The 22,861-nt window shown below is 47.6% G+C and overlaps 1 protein-coding gene across 1 annotated transcript; it reads left to right on the top strand.

Moving 5' to 3' along the window:
- The first annotated feature begins 1,137 nt into the window (after positions 1–1,137).
- LOC146356469 (vomeronasal type-2 receptor 26-like) lies at positions 1,138–16,988 on the top strand. The gene is made up of 7 exons (XM_084830134.1): positions 1,138–1,212; positions 1,679–1,733; positions 7,280–7,451; positions 7,779–8,079; positions 9,986–10,798; positions 15,197–15,323; positions 15,961–16,988. The coding sequence occupies exons 1-7, from the start codon at positions 1,138–1,140 to the stop codon at positions 16,869–16,871; spliced, it is 2,454 nt and encodes an 817-aa protein (XP_084686260.1). The 3' UTR covers positions 16,872–16,988.
- The last annotated feature ends 5,873 nt before the right edge of the window (positions 16,989–22,861 follow it).

The following is a 22,861-nucleotide window of genomic DNA, read 5'->3' as shown; positions in this document are numbered from 1 at the left end:
CCAGTTTGTCTGCATCCTTCTTCAAGTGTGGTGCCCAGAACTGGACACAGTATTCCAGATGAGGCCTAACCAGTGCTGAGTAGCTGGGAACTATTACTTCCTGGGATTTGGAAGCTATGCTACTATTAATGCAGCCCAAAATAGCATTGTCCTTTTTTGCAGCCACATCACATTGTTGGCTCATATTCAGCTTGTGATCGACAACAATTCCAAGAACTTTCTCGCTTGTAGTGTTGTTGAGCCACGTATCCCCCATCTTGTAACTGTGCATTTGGTTTCTTTTTCCTAGGTGCAGAACTTGGCATTTATCCCTATTAAATGTCATTCTGTTGTTTTCTGCCCAGCACTCCAGTCTATCCAGATCACTTTGAATGTTGTTTCTGTCTTCCAAAGGATTAGCTATCCCACCCAATTTTGTGTCATCTGCACAACATGTGCAGATTCCCTGCACCTCCTCCTCCAAGTCATTCATCAAAATGTTGAAGAGCACTGGGCCCAGGACTGAGCCCTGCAGTACCCCACTCGTTACCTCTCCCCAGTTGGAGAAGGTCCCGTTGATAAGCACTCTTTGATAAGGTCCCATTGATAAGCATGGCCTGAAGTTCAGTCTGGGCTCACAGGTCATTCAGTTCAGCCAAACAGCTCAGTTGTCAAACCATGACCTCTTCCAGCCCTAAGCACGTGGGTGATGTTCAGAATGGCCTACCAAGGCATGGGCCCCGGATCATCTGACCTGTGCCCTGGATCTTGAGAACTGTGCCAATTGCCATCATCTGCCTGAATTAGAGATGTCTGGCGGGGGGATATCCAGCCCTTTGGGAGCTCACCAGATTTTCCTTGATCCCCTGGCTCAGCTTGTGTTTGCTGGGAGAAGAAGAAACTTGCATACAACTGCCAGTGATAGGCAATTGTTCCACCAGTCACTGTGTGCAAGTCTCTCCTTCTCTCCCCTGGGTCCCGGCAGGGAGAAGGAGAGAGTTCGGCACAGTGCCCAGTGGTGGCAGAAAGGACAATGCCATGGCTCCTTCCCTATCTGTCACTGCCACTATCCTCACTTTTTAAGTTCCAACTTTAGACATTTCAAGTCATTGGAGTAGCAATGAGTAGTAGTGAGAGAGTCATACAGATCAGCCGGCAATGGCAATGGTGGTGGCGGAAGTGTGCCAGCTGGTCCGAGTTGACACAGGTCGAGTCGGGCCAGCTTGTAGACAAGTGAGACAGAATCTGGGGGGACAAGCTTCCAAAAGCTCAGCAAACTTGGCCCTCCAGATGGAATCCTCTGACATCCCTAGACGGAATGCAAGCCTGCTTCTTCCCTCTGAAGTGGCCATGAATACAGCTACTCCAATGGCTAGAAATGTCTAAAGATGGAACTTAAAAAGTTCCAAAACAAGATTTAACAGCCCACTGGAAGAACCAGTAGGAGAGAAGCACCCTCTGTCGACAACCCACATTTATAATTGGCTGTAAAAACTGACCTATCCTGCCGGAAAGGTGCAATTGCAAGAGTAGGCAACCCCTTTGGACTGATGACAAATTTGGCAATAGAAGAAATTGTATTGGGCATGATCACAAAATGGCTGCCAGTGGAGGCACAGGACAAGTAACCTACAGAAAACACTGAGTACCAGGCAGAGGAAGGGTCTCAGAACCAACACATTGATCAACCCCTTTTCAGCACCAGCAGGCTTCAGCACCAGCAGAAACCTATTTTGCACCAATGCCAGCTGCTGGTAAGAAACTCATGACCACTCAGTATTGTGCATAAACTAACATACATGCTAAAAGATTATTTTAATGCTGGCTGTTGTGAAGGTGTTTTGTCAGTCAATGTCAGGCCAAGCTCACCGTCACCCTTCACTGAACCCATAATAGAGATGACACTAACTTTGTTGAGTTGTTGTGAAGATCTTTTTCTCCTGTGCTCCACCTCTGCCTCTAGCCATGCAGAGAGTCCACGAAGGTGCAGACGGGATGCTCCTTCCCCTTATAATTATCTATATCATAGTAATTTATTTTTCATTCTTGCCAAATCTCAAAAGATTATTACTACTATTACTATTATTTTACTGGAGATTGCCTTTGAGACCAATACACTAAACAGCAGAATGAAGGGCAACATGTGGTAACTTCTTTCACGGTGTCTGAAAGGTTTAGTGCATGTGGTAACTATTTCTGGTGCATGAAATATCTCCTGTGCTAAGATTTAAGGCAGGGAGGCAGGCAGGCAGCCAGGCAGGCAGGGAGGGAGTGGGACTATCCCTGTGTGACATTCAACAGGACCCGTCTTGGGCTCTGAACTCATTGTATTTGCAAAGGCACAGCAGCCTCTGTCTTGCAAGAGTTGTCCGGCGTCTTCTGGTTGGATGGGAGATCAGGAGTCACAAGGGAGGTGTAGCAAGCAGGAAGGCCCAGAATGATATTGCCGCTGCTACATTTGCTTCTGTTGCTGCCCTGTGCAGCCTGTGAGATGCAGAAGGCAAAATGCCCCTTGAATCTGATCCAGGATCAATCGAGAGCAAACAATTATTACAGGCCAGGAGACCTCCTCATTAGCGGAGTCATTTCCACAAAACATGTTTCCCATCAAGACCCATACGTCTTTTCTGAGCCCCCACTAACCAGCATTGTTAGGTAAGCAATTCTTTCTTGGCAATTTTAATGCTCTCCCAACTGCCCTCCAACTGCCCCCCTTTGCTAGAGAGAGCTCCGATTTTCTGGTGTCCCTGGTCACCCTTGGTAAAGCCCTATCCCCACTTGGCTATACCATAGGGTGCTTCCAGATGAGGATTTTAGAGGCAAATGACTTGGGACCTGGCTACTTGCAGGACCATCTCCTCCCATGTGAACAAGCCATTGGAAGTCTGGAAAGGGTTTTCGATTAATAAAAGAAAGAATGTGACTTGTAGTTTAGTGTTTGCTTTTATTTTGCTCGTGTGCGTGTGTGTGTGTGCTTGTGCAGTGTGGTTAAGCAAAGAGTGTGTGTCAAATGATGACAAACAGTCCACATTTCCAAAAACAGTGGGCAAAGCACTCCACGCATTCAGAGCTATTATTTATATAATGTAATACTACACTGTGTGTGGCAAAGCAAGCAAGCCCAATAGGAAGCATCTTTGGGGTCTTGGTAGGGGCATAGGTGGGCGAGGTGCTGCTGTGCCCGCCTGGCAGGGTTGCTCTCCTGCTTCCTTCCTCTGTCCGTCCAGCACACAACTGACTTTGCTCTTCGTTCAAGTCAATGTGCCCGCCTGGCAGGGTTGCTGTTATTGTTTGCTTCCTGCCTTCCAGTCAGGTTTTTCCCAGGCAATTCAGCCAAAGGGACTCTGAGTTTAGGTTATTGACTGTGAATAGGAATGTAGGAATATTGGCAATTCAAAGAAACCTACAGCCACGTTTACGCATAGTGAGCTCCTCACCGCTTCAACACCTCACTAGATTATCCCTTTATGAATGTTGGTTTGAGTTTCCGAGAACAGTACATTTTACCTGTGCCTTGCACAAAAACTACTTTGCCAGACTGTCTAAGATTTGGCAGGTGAGATGCTCTCCAGGGCTGCTGTGCATTTCCCAACTTTCATGCACTTCTGTGCAAGCAGTGAAAGGTTATAGCTCTTTGGTTTGAGAGATTTCCTTGAAAAAATTAAATTTCTCCTGCACCTAGCAGAAAAACTACTGGGCCAAACTGCCTGAAATTTGCTAGGTGGACACCCCTCGTGGGGCGGCGGGGGGGGGGGGAGATTTTCCCAGATTTCATGTATGTATCATCAAATGTGAAAATGTTCTGGCCATTTGTGTTTTGCCATGCAAAGCAATGGGAAAACACCAAAGACGAGTGGTCTGGATGTCCGAATCCTGCTTCGTATTTGGATCAGAGACAACACAGAGAGTGGGTATGAATCAGTCCGAAACAGAGCAGAGCCACTTCAAAAGATCCAAAGTGGCATCCAAAGTAGAGCAGGCAGTCCATGCACAGTCCTTCTAAAAGGTATCCTAAGGGCGTAGTTACCTAAGGGGGTGGACTCAGTGGTTTTATAGGCCCTTCCAACCCTACTGTTCTATGATTCTATGAATTTGGTTCTGACCACCTGCAGAATGCACATCCCCTCTAAGCAGAAGCAGGATAAAAAAAGACATCACTGTTCTCTTCATGATGGGAGGTTATTGTTGTTCAGTCGTTTAGTCGTGTCAGACTCTTCGTGACCCCACGGACCATAGCACGCCTGGCCTTCCTGTCCTCCGCTCTCTCCTGGAGTGTGCTCAAATTCATATTCATTGCATCGGTGATGCTATCTAGCCATCTCATCCTCTGCCATCCCCTTCTCCTTTTGCCTGCAATCTTTCCCAGAATCAGGGTCTTTTCCCAGGACTTTTCTCTTCACATCAGGTGGCCAAAATATTGGAGCTTCAGCTTCAGGATCTGTCCTTCCAATGAGCACTCAGGGTTGATTTCCTTTAGGATGGACTGATTTGACCTCCTTGCAGTCCAGGGGACTCGTAAGAGTCTTCTCCAGCACCACAGTTCGAAAGCATTGATTCTTCGGCGCTCAGCCTTCCTTATAGTCCAGCACTCACAGCCATACGTTGCTACTGGGAACACCATAGCTTTGATTATATGAATCTTTGTCAGCAAGGTGATGTCCCTGCTTCTTGCTATGCTGTCTAGGTTTGCCATAGCTTTCCTCCCAAGGAGCAAGCGACTTTTAATTTCATGGCTACAGTCACCATCTGCAGTAATCTTGGAGCCCAAGAAAATACCAAACTTCTTGTTAAGTTGTTCTTTCTCTCTTTTAATTGCAGCGACACTTCCAAACTTTTTAATCAGAAATCAGGAATCATAAATATTAACACACAAATCCACCCCCACTCCCCACAGCAAGTAAAGAACAGGATTTGAAATCAAAATAAGACTTCCAAACCGAAATAAAAATAAAACAAAAATATTTTTTTAATGTAACAACATAGTAATGAAACAAATGACAGGATCGATGCTGGTTCATTAGTATTCAAAAATAAAAGAAAAGACAATGGAGTTAGAAGAAACATCTATCTCAAAACCTGGGATCCTTGCCAGGGGTATGAGAAAGCAGACAAAAGGTAGAGTAGGTATCCTTCACTCATGCTGCATGGAAATATCCTTGTCAGCTTTTTCCTTTGGATCATGGCTGTGATCATGTGGCAGGGAAGATCGTGCTCTGAGGAAGTTTGCTGATCATCTTTGTCGCCCGTCACTGAACCCCCTCCAGTTTGTCTGCATCCTTCTGAAAGTGTGGTGCCCAACACTGGACGCAGTACTCCAGATGAGGCCTAACCAGTGCTGAGTAGAGGGGAACTAATACTTCCCAGGATGTGGAAGCGATGCTTCTATTAATCCACTTCACCTGATGCGTGATGTGCTATCCTCAATAGGCAGGTATCTACATACATGTGAGTGTAGTGCAGCCTTGGGGAAACTCTGGCCTGAAGTTCAATCTGGGCTGACACGTCCTTCAGTTCAGCCAAACAGCTCAATTGTCATAACATGACCTCTTCCACCCCTAAGCACATAGGCAATGTTCAGAATTGGCCTACTAAGGCATGGGCCCCGGATCTTCTGGCCTGTGCCCTGAATCTTAAGAGCTGTGCCAATTGCCATCATCTGCCTGAATTAGAGATGTCTGGCGGGCGGAAATCCAGCCCTTTGGGGGCTTGCCAGATTTTTCTTGAGCCCCTGGCTCAGCTTGTGTTTGCAGAGAGAAGGAGAAACTTGCATACAGCTGCCAGCGATAGGCAATTGTTCCACCAGTCACTCTGAGCAAGTCTCTCCTTCTCCCTGCTGGAGCCTGGCAGGGAGCAGGTTATGCACTGTGCCCAGTGATGGCAGAAAGGACAGCACCATGGCTCCTTCCCTCCCTGCCACTGCCACTATCCTCATTGCCAGCTACTCTGCACACCTCTCTCGAGTGAGAGTGTCGTGTAGATCAGCCGGCAATGGCAACGGTGGCGGCGGAAGTGTGCCAGCTGGTCCGAGTCAACACAGGTCGAGTCGGGCCAACTTGGAGACTAGTGAGACAAAATCTGGATGGACAAGCCGCCAAACTCTCAGCAGACTTGACCGCTTGGATGGAATCTTCTGACTTCCCTAGACGGAATGCAAGCCTGCTTCTTCCCTCTAAACTGGCCCTGAATACAGCTACTCCAATGACTAGTAATATCTAAAGATGGAATTTAAAAAGTTCCACTTTCCAAAACAAGATTAGGCACAGTTTAGCAAGCCCACTGGTAGAACCAGTAGGAGAGAAACGCCTGCTGTCGACAGCCCACATTTATAATTGGCTGGAAAAACTGACCTATCCTGCCACAGAAATGCAATTGCAAGGGTAGGCAACCCCTTTGGACTGCTGGCAAATTTGGCAATTTGAGAAACTGTATTGGGCATCATCACAAAATGGCTGCCATTGTAGGCACAGGACAAGTGATTTACAGAAAACGCTGAGTACCCAGCAGAGGAAGGATCTCAGCACCAGCACACTGATCAACTCCTTTTCAGCACCAACAGGTTTCAGCACGAACAGAAACCTATTTTGCAACCATCTCAGCTGCTGGTAAGAAACGCATGACCACTCAACGTTGTGCATAAATTGAAATACATGCTATAAGATTATCTTAATTCTGGCTCTTCTGAAGGTGTTTTGTCAGTCAATGTCAGGCCAAGCTCACCTTCACCCTTCACTGAACCCATAATAGACATGACACTAACTTTGATGAGTTGTTGCAAAGATGTTTTTCTCCTGCTCTCCACCTGTGCCTCTAGTCATGCAGAGAGTCCACAAAGGTGCAGAGTTGATGCTCCTTATAATTATCTATAACATAGTGATTTATTTTTCATTCTTGCCAAATCTCAAAAGATTATTACTACAACTACGATTTTACTGGAGATTGCCTTTGAGACCAATACACTGAACAGCAAAATTAAGGGCAACATGTGGTAACGTCTTCTATGGTGCCTGAAAGGTCTGGTGCATAAAATAGCTCCTGGGCTAAGATTTAAGGCAGGGAGGGAGGCAGTTGGCCAGGCAGGCAGGGAGGGAGTGGGACTATCCCTGTGTGACATTCAACAGGACCCGTATTGGGCTTTGAACTCATTGTGTTTGCAAAGGCACAGCAGCCTCTGTCTTGCAAGAGTTGTCCGGCTTCTTCTGATTGGATGGAAGAGCAGGAGTCACAAGGGAGGTGTAGCAAGCAGGAAGGCCCAGAATGATATTGCTGCTGCTATTTTTGCTTCTGTTGCTGCCCTGTGCAGCCTGTGAGATGCAGAAGGCAAAATGCCCCTTGAATCTGATCCAGGATCAATCGAGAGCAAACAATTATTACAGGCCAGGAGACCTCCTCATTAGCGGAGTCATTTCTACAAAATATGTGTCCCATCAAGACCCATATGTCTTTTCTGAGCCCCCACTAACCAGCATTGATAGGTAAACAATTCTTTCTTGGCAATTTTTATGCTCTCCCAACTGCCCTCTCATTACCCCCCTTTGCTAGAGAGAGCTCCAATTTTCTGGTGTCCTTGGTCACCCTTGGTAAAGCCCTATCCCCACTTGGCTATACCATAGGGGGCTTCCAGATGAGGATTTTAGAGGCAAAAGACTTTGGACCTGGCTACTTGCAGGACCATCTCCTCCCATGTGAACAAGTCATTGGAAGTCTGGGAAGGTTTTTTGATTAATAAAAAAAAGAATGTGACTTTGTTCATTGACTAGAGGATTACAGTGTGTCACCATCTGTTCTTTTTCCTTCTGCAGCATGCCAAAACAGATACATGTCAGATACTGGCACATCTTGTCTTTCCTTCTTGCCATTTCTGAGATCAATCAGAATTCAAAACTCTTACCCAACATCACTCTGGGCTACAACATCTATGAGACCCATTTCCATGGGAGAATAACGTCCGATGCCATGATAGACCTGCTTGCTGGTGGAGCAAACAACATTCCCAACTACAGCTGCGGAGGACGGAATAACCTGGTGGCCATTGTGGAAGGGGCTGAGTCTGACATGGCCATCCATGTTTCAGCCATGTCCAGCATCTACAAAATCCCACAGGTAGGAATTGGGAGAGGGGAGGAGATCAGCTCCATGTAATTCCACACTGTACTTCTTGGCAGTGTGGGGCACAGAAGGGGGCACAGGGCATCAAAATGTGAGGCTAAAGGAAGACCACAGTCCTTACAAATGGTTTCAAAGACAGTTTGTTTCCCCTGTTATACATTTAGATTTCTTTTGACCCTCTGTTTAATCCTTGCCTTCACCTTGGAGAGAGCTTGTTCTTCTATCTCTCCATGAATCCCTCTGTTCAGTCCTTTTTTGGTCATTTTCTTTTTCCTCTTACTTTCCTCTGCAAACCTTAGAGTTAGTCTCTTTCCTTTCAGCATTGTTTTCTTCATTTTGTTTCTGAAGGAGCTTTTTCTCTCCTTCTCTTTACCTTTTCCTCTTTTGCTCCAAGGTGTTTCTGAGAAGCAAGAAAAGCTCCAAATTTATAAAGGACAAAGCCATCAGTAACCCTAGTTATCATCATCTTTTATACAGCGCTAAATATACTAAAACCTCATATACAAAACAAATTCACTGAACTTTTGGAGGGGGTGGAATACCTTGGGAATGAACCATCTTATATGGTGGGGATCTAGACAAATCCAAAGCTATTGGAGGCAATGACACCATCTGTGAAGGAGAAGCAAATTCCATTGTATTCCTATAGTCATGATGGTGTTCTGATTTAAGTGAGTTTAAAATGCAAACGTGCACTTATTTATATATTTATTTTCAATATTTATATACTGCTCCATATCTAGAACAGATTTTGGAGAAGCGAACACATGAAATTAAACAGTGAAAGGATAAAAAGATTAAAACTCCAGATGAAAATTAAGCTACGCGCGGGCGCGCATATGTCTGTCTGTCTGTCTGTCTGTCTATCTATCTGTGTGTGTGTGTGTGTCTCTCTCTATATATATATACAGAATACCAGTAAAAAACCTTGAGTGGTCAATTAAGGAATGCATCCTGGGATAGAGCTGTTTTCAGAAAGTGCTGGAAACAGCACAATGCTGGGGAGTGCCTGACCTCCAAGGGCAGGGAATTCCACAGGAAGGGGGCCACCACACTGAAGGCTCTTTTCCTAGTGGACTCCAGCCGGGCCATAGGTCCTTGCGGTACCACAAGGAGCGTGCCCTCTCATGCCCTCAGGGATGGGTCTGGTTGAGAAGGGAGAAGGCGCTCTCTCAGGTATCCTGGTCCCAAGTTGTCTAGGGCTTTGTACACTAGTACTAAAGCCTGAAACCTGGCCTGGTAGCGAATGGGCAGCCAATGCAGCTCCCTCAGCAGAGGAGGTACATGCTGAAAAGGGGCAGCCCCTGACAGCAGCCAAGCTGCTGCATTCTGCACAGGGGTTGGCAAACAGATATGTTGTTGCTAGTGTTCTACCATGTTATGAATGTAGAAGCAATGTAGAGGCAACGGTACAGTGTAGAATGGGGACACGAAGAGAAATCTCACTCCTGCACCTCATCCAGTAGTGTCCTCAAATGTATCACTTTACACTCCTTTGACTAAGTGGATGGGTGCAATTCGCTACTGGTGGGGTACAGATTTATTCATGTTTGCAAGCTGCCTTAGTGCCATTTTTCTTGGTAGAAAGGTGGGGGTACCAATCAAAGGTTTAAAAATAAATCACTGTCTTTGGGATGCTGCTGTTTGGGCACTGGGTTGTCTCGGAAGGCCTTGCCCCACCGACAAGGATGCCCCAGGGTTGCCAAGTCCTTCTTCCAGCAGCACACAGAGAGGGGTTGCACCACAAGGTGTCCTTGAGGGCTTTTAGCATTTCCCCACTCCCCGTAGACCCCTCAGCCCTCATGCGACAGGCACTGTGCTGGATATCACTAATTCGAGATTACAATCATCTGATTTTCAACCTAAGAACAATGCACCTTTCTCTTCCTCGCCTTGCTAGGTGAGTTACGGCTCTGTGGCTCATGTTCTTCATGATAAACATCAGTTCCCTTTCATCTACCGCACGGTCCCAAAGGAAGAAACCCAGGTTGCAGGAATGGTCAAACTGCTCCTGCATTTTGGGTGGACGTGGATCGGTCTCCTTGCTCCAAGCAATGACAACGGAGAAAGGTTCTTGAGAACCTTGACCCCTCTGATGATCAGCAGTGGAATCTGTGTTGCCTTCTCAAAGAGACTATTAGTACGGATGAGTCATCTTCGCTTGTTCCAGAGTGAGCCACTTGTCATGTGGAGACGAGTCAATGTATATGTTTACGTGTGGGACTCTAGCTATGGATTTAATCCATTCATCTTAATACAAAACAGGCTTGAAGAGGAACAGATTGGGATGAAAGTCTGGATCACAACATCTTTTCAGGACATCTTCTTGAATGTGCTTACTCAGCCCCAATCCTTCTACTACTTCCACGGTTCTTTTTCCTTTGTGGTGAAGACCAAGAGAGGGACAAAATTTGACAACTACGGTCCAATGTCACCGGATACGACACAGTTTTGGCTGACAGCATTTCACTGTTTCTATTCGAAGCATGTCTTGTCTATGAAAGGCTGGACGAGATGCACAGAGAACGAGAAACTGGAGATGCTGCCCCAGGAGGAGACTGAGAGAACCCTGTCTCAAGACAGCTACAGTATTTACAACAGTGTTCAAGCCGTGGCCCATGCCTTGGAGGCTGCATATCCCTCCCAATCAAAGAGAACGCTGCTGGTGGGTAGAGGAGCCAGGCTGGAACCTCAAAGCCTGCAGCCATGGCAGGTATTTCCTTTCCCTATTCCAACATCACTGCAAATTGCAATCCATTGTCCAGCTCTGGAAACGCGATCCTATATCTCAAATATAGGTGCGAGGTTAAATAAGAAGAAAGAAGACAAAGAAAATAACAATTCTGAGACAGGCAACTCCAGTTTGTGAAGCTTCCTGGGGGCCAACTATCCTTTTTTTCCAGAGTATCATCCTTTATCTGAAGGGCTACAAGAGGCCTGTCCTCTGTTGTGGAGACGTCCTGTATTTGAAGGGCTGATCTGCAATATGGTGTCTCCTTTTATCCTGGTTTTTGGTTATGTATTTCCTCTCCGTTGATGATTCAGAATTAGCCACCCTAGAGGTTTCTGATAGAGATAAATCGTTTCCCTGCTATTTTGACATTAAAATCCTCTCCTTCACCTAGTGGTTGTTCTCTGGTGCCCTGAGTGTGTCATCCCATGCCCCCTTGAGGAGTCTTCCTCTGAGGAGAAATTTCACCTCCCTGAGCTTGAGGATTCATCTTTCCCTGAGAACGATCCAGACGTTCCCTGAGAACGTCTGAGTAGGGAGTTGGATGTGCAGCTGAGGAGGAAGCAGGCCGCTCTGGAATGTCCAGTGAGGACTTCCCTCCTCTGCCTCCCCCTTCCCTGTCGGACCAAACTCCACCGTACCAATTTATGGTTTGAACTCTTTACTTTGGCAAAGTAGCAAAGTGGAGCATGATCTGCCTGAAGCTGGATTTTCTGCCCCACCAGTAGGGCCCACACAATGGCCAAGCACTCTTTTTCAATCGTAGCCAGGCTTTTTTCACAGTTAACATTTTTTTCCCCAGATAGGCAATAGGGTGGTCAGGCCCTCTGCTGTAACACAGCTCCAAGTCCCAAATCAGAAGCATTTGTCTCTAAGACAAAAAGGAAAATCCAAGTGTGGGGCCCACAGAATAGGCTAGTCCATCCCCTGGGTTTTCAAAGCATCAAAGGCCCACTGACACCTCTCTGACCATTTGCTGATCAGGAAGTTGTCGCTTTTTACAGAAATCAGTCAGGGGCATTACCAGATTGCTGAAAGGAGGGACAAAACTATGGCAGTAACCCACTAGGTCCAAGAATGACTGGACTTCTTTCTTGGTCATCAGGACTAGCCAGTCCTGGATGGAATCAATCTTAGCATCCAGGGGCTTCATACTGCCCCCTCTGACCTAGTACCCTAGATATGTCCCTTCCGCCAGGCCAAACTGGCACTTCTGGTCCTTCCAGTAAGCTCCACATTATGAATCTGTTGAAGCACTCGTCGTAATGATCAAGATGGGTGTCCCAGGTCTGACTAAAAATAGCCACAGCATCCAAATTCACACAGGCAAATTCCTCTGGCTCATTTAGCAGTCCATTAATGAGTGTCTGGAAGATCTCAGACTCATTCCTCAACCCCAGAGGAAGGACTGTAAATTGAAACAATGCCAAATGAGCAACAAAAGCAGAGCAGCATCTTCTTCCAAGGGCACTTGCCAATCCCCTTGGTCAGGTCGATAGGAGTGGTATATTTAGCCCTGCCCAATTGTTCTATGGAATGGTCCATTCAGGGCATTGGAGGAGCAGCCGTCTGAATTAGGGATGTACGGATTCCCCACCGTCCGTTCCAGTGGGGAATCCACGGGTGGGGGGAGTCAATCCGTTCCATCCCTGCAGAATCCGCGCAGAGCAGTTCTGGTATGCAAGGATTCCACAGTGCCGAGGGCTGCCTTGTTCCACTGTCTGCATGCTCCAGATTCCCCTGAATTTTTTTCAGCTCTCCAACTTACGTAAATAATTCTGCAAGTAGGGCTGAAAAATACCCAGTGACACCAATCTGATTGATTTTTATCAATGCACAGAACTGCAATTGGATCGACTGGATCTTCCCCACCTGCAACAGTCTCACAGCAGCAGAAGGAACTACACCCACCCGATGGGTTAAAAAAAGAAATCTCACAAAAGAAGAATAGCAGCAACCCATCTCTTTGTTCCTAAATTTTTGGAATGGGGGAGGGGGAGCAGACACACTGGTGCCCAATCCAGGCTGCATAGAAACTTTGGATTTCTCCCTTGATTTCTGTGGACAGCTCTCATTACTGCCTCTGGGGACATTTAAAAACAACTTTTCAGTGTGAACCAGGAAATGACCTATCCACATAATGAGATGGTTCTCTCTGCCCCTCCTTAATCTCCATGTGTCTCCTCCCCCATTTCCAGCCACCCTGTTCTACTCACCACTCCAACGCAGTTGTCAGATTGCTCCAAAGTCACTCAGTGAATCCCCCTTAAACTGAGGTATTATGGGGCCTTCTAAGAACTTCCCACCCTTTAGGGTATTTTTCTGCAGGTGTACTGATACCTCCCCCTTGTGTTTACGTGCTGCTGTCTTGGCTACCTAAGCACAAGCATGAGGAAACTCATGTTCGTATTAGAAGGAATGATGACCCTGCATCTGGTCTTTCCGAAAAGCTGGAGCAGAAACAGGGGACTCCAGAATGCATCTCAGTTGTGACAGCAAACACACACACACACACACACAATAGTCATCCACTGAGTCCAGGTGTGCAACAGACTCAATTCATGGGAGATTCAAGTGTGAAGTGAGCTGGGCTGAGATATCCATCGTGCTTTCATGTATTCCCAATGCCGGTTGTTTTCTCTGTCATTCTAGCTTCACTCTTTCCTAAGAGAAGTCCAGTTTTCTAACACTTCCATGGGCGGACTGTATCTGTCTGAGGATGGGGAGCGGGCAGTCAACTATGATATCAGGAATTGGATATTTTTCCCCAATACGTCTTATCATAGAGTGACAATTGGGAGTGTAGAGGGACAGGCAACGCAGGACATAAAGCTCACCATTATCCCAGAAGCCATTGTGTGGCCCACACAGTTTAATGAGGTAGAGGAAAGACTTCTTTCACTATATTGCCTGTTACATCTGTTAAGTGTTCCCTCTATTAATTTGTTGAATAATTCATGGATCCATAGAATCATCAAAGAATAGTAAGGTTGGAAGGGGACTATAAGTCCATCGAGTTTAAATTGGAGTTTAGGGATGTACGAAAGTCACTTACCTTTTTGACGGGGTGATTCTCGGTGGGGGGGAGATGATCCACACCTCCCCCCCAAATCCTAATCTCGCTGGCTCCACTCCAAGGAGATTCCGTGCAGGTGCCAGCTGGGGCCGCCCGCAGCCAGACATACGGCTGCTGGGCAGCCTTCTGAAAAAAAAAAAAGCGTATGCAAATGGCGGCAGCTACGGCCATTTGCGTACTCTGTTTTTTGTTGTTGTTGCCGTGATAGGCTACATAATTATTTACGTAGGCTATCACAACAAAGACAGCTATGCAAAATGCATGGTGGCCGCCATTTGCGTAGCTGCCTTTGCCCTGATAGAATACGTAAATAGTTAGGTAGCCTATCCCAGCAGCCTGGCTGGACGCAAATGGCGGCCGTTACGGCGGCTGCCATTTGAGTCAGCAGCAGCCGGCCGACAGGCCAGCTGCCGCTGCCGCCAGAACCGCCACCGGAGCTGCTGCCACCGGAACATCCGCCCCAGGTAAGCTTAGTCGCTGGGGGGATTCCGTGGGGGGGGCAGGTGCGGGAGGCCATTCTGCCACAGGTTTCATGTGGCCGAATGCCAGTGCATTCGGCCTCACTGAAATCCGTGGCAGAATTCTCCGCCATCTCTAGTCAAGTTCAAGAAGTTTGCTCAGGAAGCAAGGGGACTATAAAGTTCAACAGAATTTTTGGCAGCAATCACAGTGGCGAATGGATATTGAAAGGCCCACAGAAATGGCCATGTGAGTGGCAGCTTGATCACCCCTATTATATTGACCTTTTTCTTGAGTAAAACCTAAACTTGGTCATGGGAAATGTTCTGGCCTCTTTTTCGGGGAGCGGGGTTACCAACCCAACATCACATAGCCAAACTCCACACTACCTAAAGCAGATACCTGAGACCCAGAGAGGTTCAAGGCTGGTTTGGGGGAGACAGCCAGAGCTATAACAATTCCCACTTGGTGGCAGCATCCAAGGCTACAGGAAGGGAAAAGCAGAGCAGGAGTGCAAGCAGACTGTTTTGCTTGTTTGCCCTTCCATTCATGGGACAGGGGGTTGCTGGTCCAAGAGGAAAAGGGAGAGTGATCCCTGTTGTGGCTCGTAGATTCCAGAGTGGCCTGCCAAGAAAAGCTCATTCTCCCTCCCCTTCTTGGCCGGCTTTTCAGCCTGAACACAACGTCTTTTAATGTTATTTCAGGGGGCATCAGGAGTGCTGCCCTGAAACAAGGGCCTGGAGTCACTGGGATTGGATCCCACTGGTACCTTCCCAAACACCGTGTCCATAGAAACAAATATATTTCACAAGTTTGCCTTGATTCTCCTTTCTTTTTGTTGCCAGACCGTGCCTCGTTCCAGGTGCGTCGAGAGCTGTCCCCCTGGATACGCCAAGGAGATTCAGGAAGGAAAGCCACCTTGCTGCTATGCTTGCGCTCCATGTGCAGAAGGGACAATCTCCACGCAGGAAGGTGGGTGACTTAAGAGGAAAGGGCCAATATTGGAAGTCAAATATTTATATTTGCATCTGCCTGAACCCTTTGTTTTTAATTGGAGGCTCTCTTCTGGGTGCCCACACCATCAGAAATTAGGTTTGCAGTGACTGGAAAGAGGGCCTTTTTGATTGTGGCCCCCCACTAAAGGAATGCCCCCCCTGCTGTGGCTGTGATGTTATTGCGGCCCCAGGTGAAGATGTCTCTTCTTTGCCCAGTCATTCCAGCACATCCGAGCGAATCTGGTTTCAATCCTGGTGTTATCCATTCTGCTGAATCTTGATGCTCTTGTGTTTTAATTCTGGTTTTCATATGGATATGTTATTATTCCAGTTTTCATGTCACCCCAGTGTCTTCAATGAAGGGCAGGCTAATGAATGAGGTGAGCTGGGGGGGATTTTCCTCAAAAATTGGGTGGAGTCACTTCCGGAAGCAGAGCCCTTCCTCTCATAGAAGGTCCCTTCATTCATGGACATGAGGTCCTGGATCCAAACCATGATTGTTTCCTGACCTCTTCCACATCCCCATCCTTTCTCCCAAAATGAAACATTTGACATGTTTCAGTGAAATGTCAAATACATGTCAGTGAAGCTGAAGTCACTCTCCTTCTTTTCAGATGCGGATCATTGCAAGAAGTGTCCAGGACATCAGCAGCCAAACGTAGACCGGGATCAATGTGTCCCCAAGAATATAATCTTTCTGTCCTTTACAGAACCTTTGGGGATCGCCTTGGTTTCCTTTGCCCTATTCCTGACATTAACCACAGGCTTTGTGTTAGGACTCTTCATTAAATTTCTAGACACTCCAATAGTCAAAGCCAACAACCGGGACCTCTCCTACATTCTCCTGGTCTCCCTCCTGCTTTCCTTTTTGTCCTCCTTCCTGTTCATTGGCCGGCCAAGGAAAGCGGATTGTCTTCTGCGCCAAACAGCCTTCAGTATAATCTTCTCGGTCGCTGTCTCATCTGTGCTGGCCAAAACGATCACTGTGGTGCTGGCCTTTCTGGCCATAAAGCCAGGGAACAGAGTAAGAATATGGCTAGGGAAGAGGTTGACCAACTCCATTGTCATTTCTTGTTCCAGTGTCCAACTTGTCATCTGCTCCATCTGGCTGGGTGTCTCTCCACCCTTCCCTGACTCTGACATGCACTCCCAGCCTGGACAGATCACCCTGCAATGCAACGAAGGCTCTGTTCTCATGTTTTATGTTTCCCTTGGCTACATGGGCTTCCTGGCTGCCATCTGCTTCATGGTGGCTTTCCTAGCCAGGAAGCTGCCTGGGGCCTTCAATGAAGCCAAGCTCATCACCTTCAGCATGCTGGTCTTTTGCAGTGTGTGGGTGTCCTTTGTGCCCACCTACCTGAGCACCAAGGGGAAATACGCGGTTGCTGTGCAGGTCTTCTCTATCTTGGCCTCCAGTGCTGGCTTGCTGGGCTGCATCTTTATTCCCAGGTGCTACATTATTCTATTGAGGCCTGATCTGAATACAAAGAAGCATCTAATAATGAAAACAGAAGATGGCATCTGATCCTAAGTGCTAGCGATTCATTGTATTACATGATAGGCCATTAAGATCTTGCAGATCCCTGGAGAGCCTCTATCACCTGAAATGTGCTAGGTCTACAAAATAAAATTCTTGATGGCACACTTGAATTTGGTTTCTCCTCCTTTGTGATCATCCAGACAAGCATCTGCTTGCATTGCACACCTGACTTTTCTCATGAAAGGCAGACTAATCCTGTAATCAAACTGGCGATGATAATCTTAACTGGTTAACTCAAGGGTGTTTCTGTGTACTGAAGAGACAAGTTTCCCACATCCATAAGATACAAATTTTCCTTCTCTGGCTGTCCATCCTTCCATTCAGGTTGCTAGCTAGCCAAAGAAGCCATGGGGACTACAAAGGATCCATGGCGACTCCAGCCTAAATGTCCTAGCAGATGGGTTGCTGGGAAGGGTGAAGGCTGATATCTAATTTGATGCTCACAACAATCCTGCGAGGTTGGTGAGGCTGAGTGGTAGTGAATAGTCCAAGGAAGTCGGCTCTGAGCAGGGATTTGGCTATTATGAGGGACCGCATGGATGATCTAGTTTCATTCCAGAATTGACACATCATGTAGTTTAACTCTAGAATATGGCAACACAGCATGTAGTGATGGCCACTGACTGGGTTGGCATTCAAGGGGATTAGACAAATTCAAGGCAGCCAGTGCTAATAGTCATGATGGCTGAATGCTCCCTGCAGGATCAGAGGCATTCTGCCTCTCCATACCACCTCCTTGGGAACATGAGATGGGGCAGAGGGGATGGGTGCTATTGTGTTCACATCCTGTTTGTGGCTTATTTATGTATCTGTTTATTTATTTACAATATTGATATACCACCCCACAACAAACGATTTCAGAGTGGTGAAAAAGAAAGATGAAAAATAAAGCACCATATTAAAACTATTAATCATTTTAAATGAAAGAAATTCTGAAATTAATAAAGCCCGGCTGGTCTCTCAAGGAAGGCCTCTCGAAATAACAGTGCGCTTCCCATGGGCATCTGATTGGCCAGTGTGGGAAACAGGATGCTGGACTGGATAGACCCTTGGTCTGATCCAGCAGGGATCTTCCTATGTTCATATGTCTATGTATGTGTGGTAGACATTTTCTTCGAGAAAAACAGCACCTTTCTAAAAAGTTGGGCTGTGTGCCGCTTTGGTCCAAAGCCCCCCAAAACAAAGCCAAGCAGGTGCCTCATCTTGCTATGAAGTGGATCAGAACAGCACCAAGGCGCCCTGAAGCAAAGTGGGTCACTTACGAGGCACCTCGGTCTGCCTTGTGTATTTGCAGCTCTTCTTATGCCTTCGGAGCAGCCCAGACAGGCTGTGTCCAAAATGTATCAACTTCTGAGATATCGTGCGGAGGAGGAGGAAGAGGGAGGGGGAAGGCCAGCAGATGCAGAGGCACCAACTGTATCGATTTGAGAGAGATCTGGCCACCAGGGAGGGGCTGGGTAAGGGCAGAGGAGGAGGAGGAGGAGGAGAAGGAGGAGGAGGACGAGGAGGAGGGAGTGTGCTTTGCTGTGAGTCCACCTCCGTTTGCTCCTTGTGAGAGAGGTGGTGTTTCTGGGCAGGAGGGACTGTCTGAACATTATTTGGCCAGAGCAGTGGTCTCCAAAGTGGGGTAGATGCACAAGGTGCAGGATGATCCGTTGGGGTGCACAACCCTCCTGATAATTGAGCAGCCTCCTGCTGCCCAGATGCGCTATCATTGTGTGCAATGATGGTGGTGGCGGCAGCGGTGGCAGCAGGATGGGGTTGAAGCCGAGAGGGAAGCGCCATGGCTTTTCTCCCTCAGCTCCAGTCCTGTCCTCCCTGTGCTGAGCAGCCACCAAGAGCAACTGCGTCAGCCTCTGCCAGGCACGGCAGAGGAAGCCTTAACCCTTCCCACTCTTCTTTGGCAGAACGAAGCCGAGAAGAAAGCGTATGCTATGGGGACTGGGTAAAATGAGAATCCATAAAATCATAGAATCATAGAATAGTAGGGTTGGAAGGAGCCTACAAGGCCATTGAGTCCAACCCCCTGCTCAGTGCAGGAATCCCAGTCAGAGCATCCCTGACATTTGGCTGTCCAGCCTCGCCTTGAATGCCTCCAGTGTGGAGGGATGGCGGAGAATTTCTCCCTGAAACTTCGGGGGGCCGAGCGCCAACGTGTTCGGCCCCCCGAACAAGTTTCGGGGAGAAATCCTCCGCCCCCCCGCACCCCGCACCCCCCCTGGGACGGGACTTTCTTCACTGAATGTCCCTCCCGGTGGCTGGTCCGGCCGGCGGTTCGGCGCGTGTTCGAGCGAGGCGGGAGCAGCAGCCCGTCTTTCGACCGGCTGCCGCCGCCGCCATTGCCATGAAAGAAAAAAAAAAAACAACGTCCCCTGATAGGCTACGTGACGATTCACGTAGCCTATCACGGCTGACTTTGCAGATCTAGCCGTGATAGGCTACGTGAATCGTCACGTAGCCTATCAGGGGGCGTTTTTATTTTCCTTTACTTTCGCGTTCGCGGCCAGGCAAGGCGAGGCGCCTCCTCCCCGGCCTGAATTTCGGCTGGGCGAGGCGGGAAGCCTCCCCCGCGGCCTGAATTTCGGCCGGGAGAGGCGGGAAGCCTCCCCCCCTGGCCTGAACTTCACGGGGGGAGCAGCGAAGCACCTCCCCCCCACCGCGAACGGCCTTCGACGACAGGTAAGTGACTTTTGTCCACCCCTACCAGTGTGGGAAAGCCCACCACCTCCCTAGGTAGTTTGTTCCATTGTCGTATTGCTCTAACAGTCAGGTGGTTTTTCCTGATGTTCAGCCAGAATCTGGCTTCATGTCACTTGAGCCCATTATTCCGTGTCCTGCACTCTGGGATGATCAAGAAGAGATCCTGGCCTTCTTCTCTGTGACAACCTTTCAAGTACTTGAAGAGTGCTATCCTATCTCCACTCAGTCTTCTCTTCTCAAGGCTAAACATGCCCAGTTCTTTCAGTCTCTCTTCATAGGGCTTTGTTTCCAGTCCCCTGATCATCTTTGTTGCCCTCCTCTGCACCCTCTCCAGTTTGTCTGCATCCTTCTTAAAGTGTTTGTGCCCAGAACTGGACACAGTATTCCAGATGAGGCCTAACCAGTGCTGAGTAGCTGGGAACTATTACTTCCTGGGATTTGGAAGCTATGCTACTATTAATGCAGCCCAAAATAGCATTGTCCTTTTTTGCAGCCACATCACATTGTTGGCTCATATTCAGCTTGTGATCGACAACAATTCCAAGATCCTTCTCGCTTGTAGTGTTGTTGAGCCATGTATCCCCCATCTTGTAACTGTGCATTTGGTTTCTTTTTGCTAGGTGCAGAACTTGGCATTTATCCCTACTGAATGTCATTCTGTTGTTTTCTGCCCAGCACTCCAGTCTATCCAGATCACTTTGAATTTTGTTTCTGTCTTCCAAAGTATTAGTTGTCCCACCCAATTTTGTGTCATCTGCAAATGTGATCAGCATTCCCTGCACCTCCTCCTCCAAGACATTGATACAAATGTTGAAGAGCACTGGGCCCAGGACTGAGCCCTGCGGTACCCCACTCGTTACCTCTCCCCAGCTTGAGAAGGTCCCATTGATAAGCACTCTTTGAGTCCGATTCTGTAGCCAACTGTGGATCCACCGGATCATTGTTTCATCTAGCCCACTTTGAGCTAGTTTGCTCATCAGGATATCATGGGGCACTTTGTTGAAAGCTTTGCTGAAGTTGAGGTATATGATGTATACAGCGTTCCCACGGTCTACAAGGGAGGTTACTTGATCAAAAAATGAGATCAGATTTGTCTGGCAGGACTTGTTTTTGACAAATCCATGTTGGCTTCAAGTAATCACGGCATTGTTGTCACGGTGCTTCCAGATGGATTGCTTGATCATCTGCTCCAGAATTTTCCCAAGGATTGATGTCAGACTGACTGGTCTGTAGTTCCCAGGTTCCTCCTTTTGACCCTTTTTGAAGATAGGGACAACGTTAGCCCTCCTCCAGTCATCTGGCACTTCCCCCGTCCTCCATGATTTCTCAAAGAGAATAGACAGTGGTTCTGAGAGTTCTTCTGCCAGTTCCTTTATGACTCTAGGATGCAGTTCATCTGGCCCTGGAGATTTGAACTCATTCAAAGTAATGAGGTGTTCCTTGACCATATGCCTATTGATCTCAAGCTGCAATCCTGCCCCTTCAGCCTGTACTTTGCCTTTGCCAGTACTTTGCCAGTACAAAACCTGTACTTTGTCATAGACTCTCTTTTGGGAGAAGACTGAGCCAAAATAGGAGTTGAGCACCTCTGCCTTTTCTTTGTCATCTGTTATCGTTTTGCCGTCCTTATTTAATAGCTGAACAACCATTTCTTTCCTCTGTCTTTTACTATGCACGTAGCTGAAGAAAGCCTTTTGGTTGCTTTTAGCATCCCTCGCTAACCTCAGCTTGTTCTCAGCCTTCCTGACGCCATCCCTGCAATTCTGTGCTTCCTGCCTGTACTCTTCCTTTGTTACTTGGCCTTCTTTTCACTTCCTATATGTCTCCTTTTTTGTTTTCAGGTCATCCCTAAGCTTTTTGTGAAGCCACATTGGCTTCTTCTGTTGTCTTCCACCTTTTCTTCTTGTTGGAATGGTTTGTGATTGTGCCTTGAGAATTTCCTTTTTTAAAAGCGCCCACCCATCTTGGACTCTTTTTCTCATTAGCGTTGCTTGCCATGGGACCTTACTGATCATTGTTCTGAGTTTAATACAATCAGCTTTCCTAAAATCCAGGGTACGCGTTTGACTACACTTGGCTTTTGCTTCCCTTAGAACCAAGAACTCAAGTACAACATGGTCACTTTCCCTCAGAGTTCCTGTAACTGCTACTTTATCCACTAAGTCACCTCTGTTGGTTAGGATCAAGTCAAGGATAGCCAGTCCTCTAGTTCCTTCCTCTACTTTCTGTAGGAGGAAGTTATCCGCCACACAAGTCAGGAATTTCCTGGAGGGGCCATGTTTTGTAGAATTTGTCTCCCAACATATCTTGGGGAAATTGAAGTCCCCCATTACTACTACATCATGCTTCCTTAAAACATTGGCTATTTGCTTTTCAAAACTTTCATCCTTGTCTTCTCCTTGGTTGGGTGGCCAGTAGTAGATTCTGACCACCAGGCTCCTTTTATTCTTTGCTTCATTTATTTTGATCCAGATGCTCTTTATGGGGCTACCAAGCTCATCCTCCTTAAGGAAGGCGGAGAATTTCTCCACGAAACTTCGGGAGGCCGAATGCCAACGCATTCGGCACCCCGAAATTGGTGGGGAAATTCTCCACCAGCCCCCCGCCCCCCCCGGGATGGGACTTACCGTGGCCGAATGTCCCTCTCTGCGGCGGGTCCCGGCGGCGGTTCAGCAGCGGTTCGTCGGGGCGGGGGCGGCGGCCGGTCCCCTGACCGGCTGCCACCGCCGCCATTGCAAAAAAAAAAGTAAAGTAAAAAAAAAAATCACACCCGTGATAGGCTACGTAACGATTTACGTAGCCTATCACGGCTAGATTTCCAAAGTCAGCCGTAATAGGCTACGTAAATCATCACGTAGCCTATCATGGGTGACTTTGGAAAAAAAAATAAACGTGTAGGCAAATGGTGGCGGCCTATGGGCGCTGCCATTTGCGTTCCTTACTTTGGCACGTCTAGTCTATGTAAACATTTATGTAGACTATGGCGAAAATAAGGGCACGCTATTTGCATTGCCCTTTTTTTCGCCGTAGTCTACGTAAATCGTTACATAGACGAGACGTGTCAAAATAAGGAACGCAAATGGCGGTCCCCATGGGAGCCGCCATTTGCGTACGCACTTTTCCCCCCCCCCCCCAAAGTCACCTGTGATAGCCTACGTGACGATTTACATAGCCTATCACGGCTGACTTTGGAAATCTAGCCGTGATAGGCTACGTAAATCGTTACGTAGCCTATCACGGGTCTGTGTGTTTTTGTTTTTACTTTTTTTTTCGCG

The sequence above is a fragment of the Heloderma suspectum genome, chromosome 2, assembly GCF_057233095.1.
Source record: "Heloderma suspectum isolate Gila_16-S chromosome 2, 16-S_ref, whole genome shotgun sequence".
NCBI classification, from domain to species: Eukaryota; Metazoa; Chordata; class Lepidosauria; order Squamata; family Helodermatidae; genus Heloderma; species Heloderma suspectum.
This window is presented reverse-complemented; position numbering and strand designations above follow the sequence as displayed.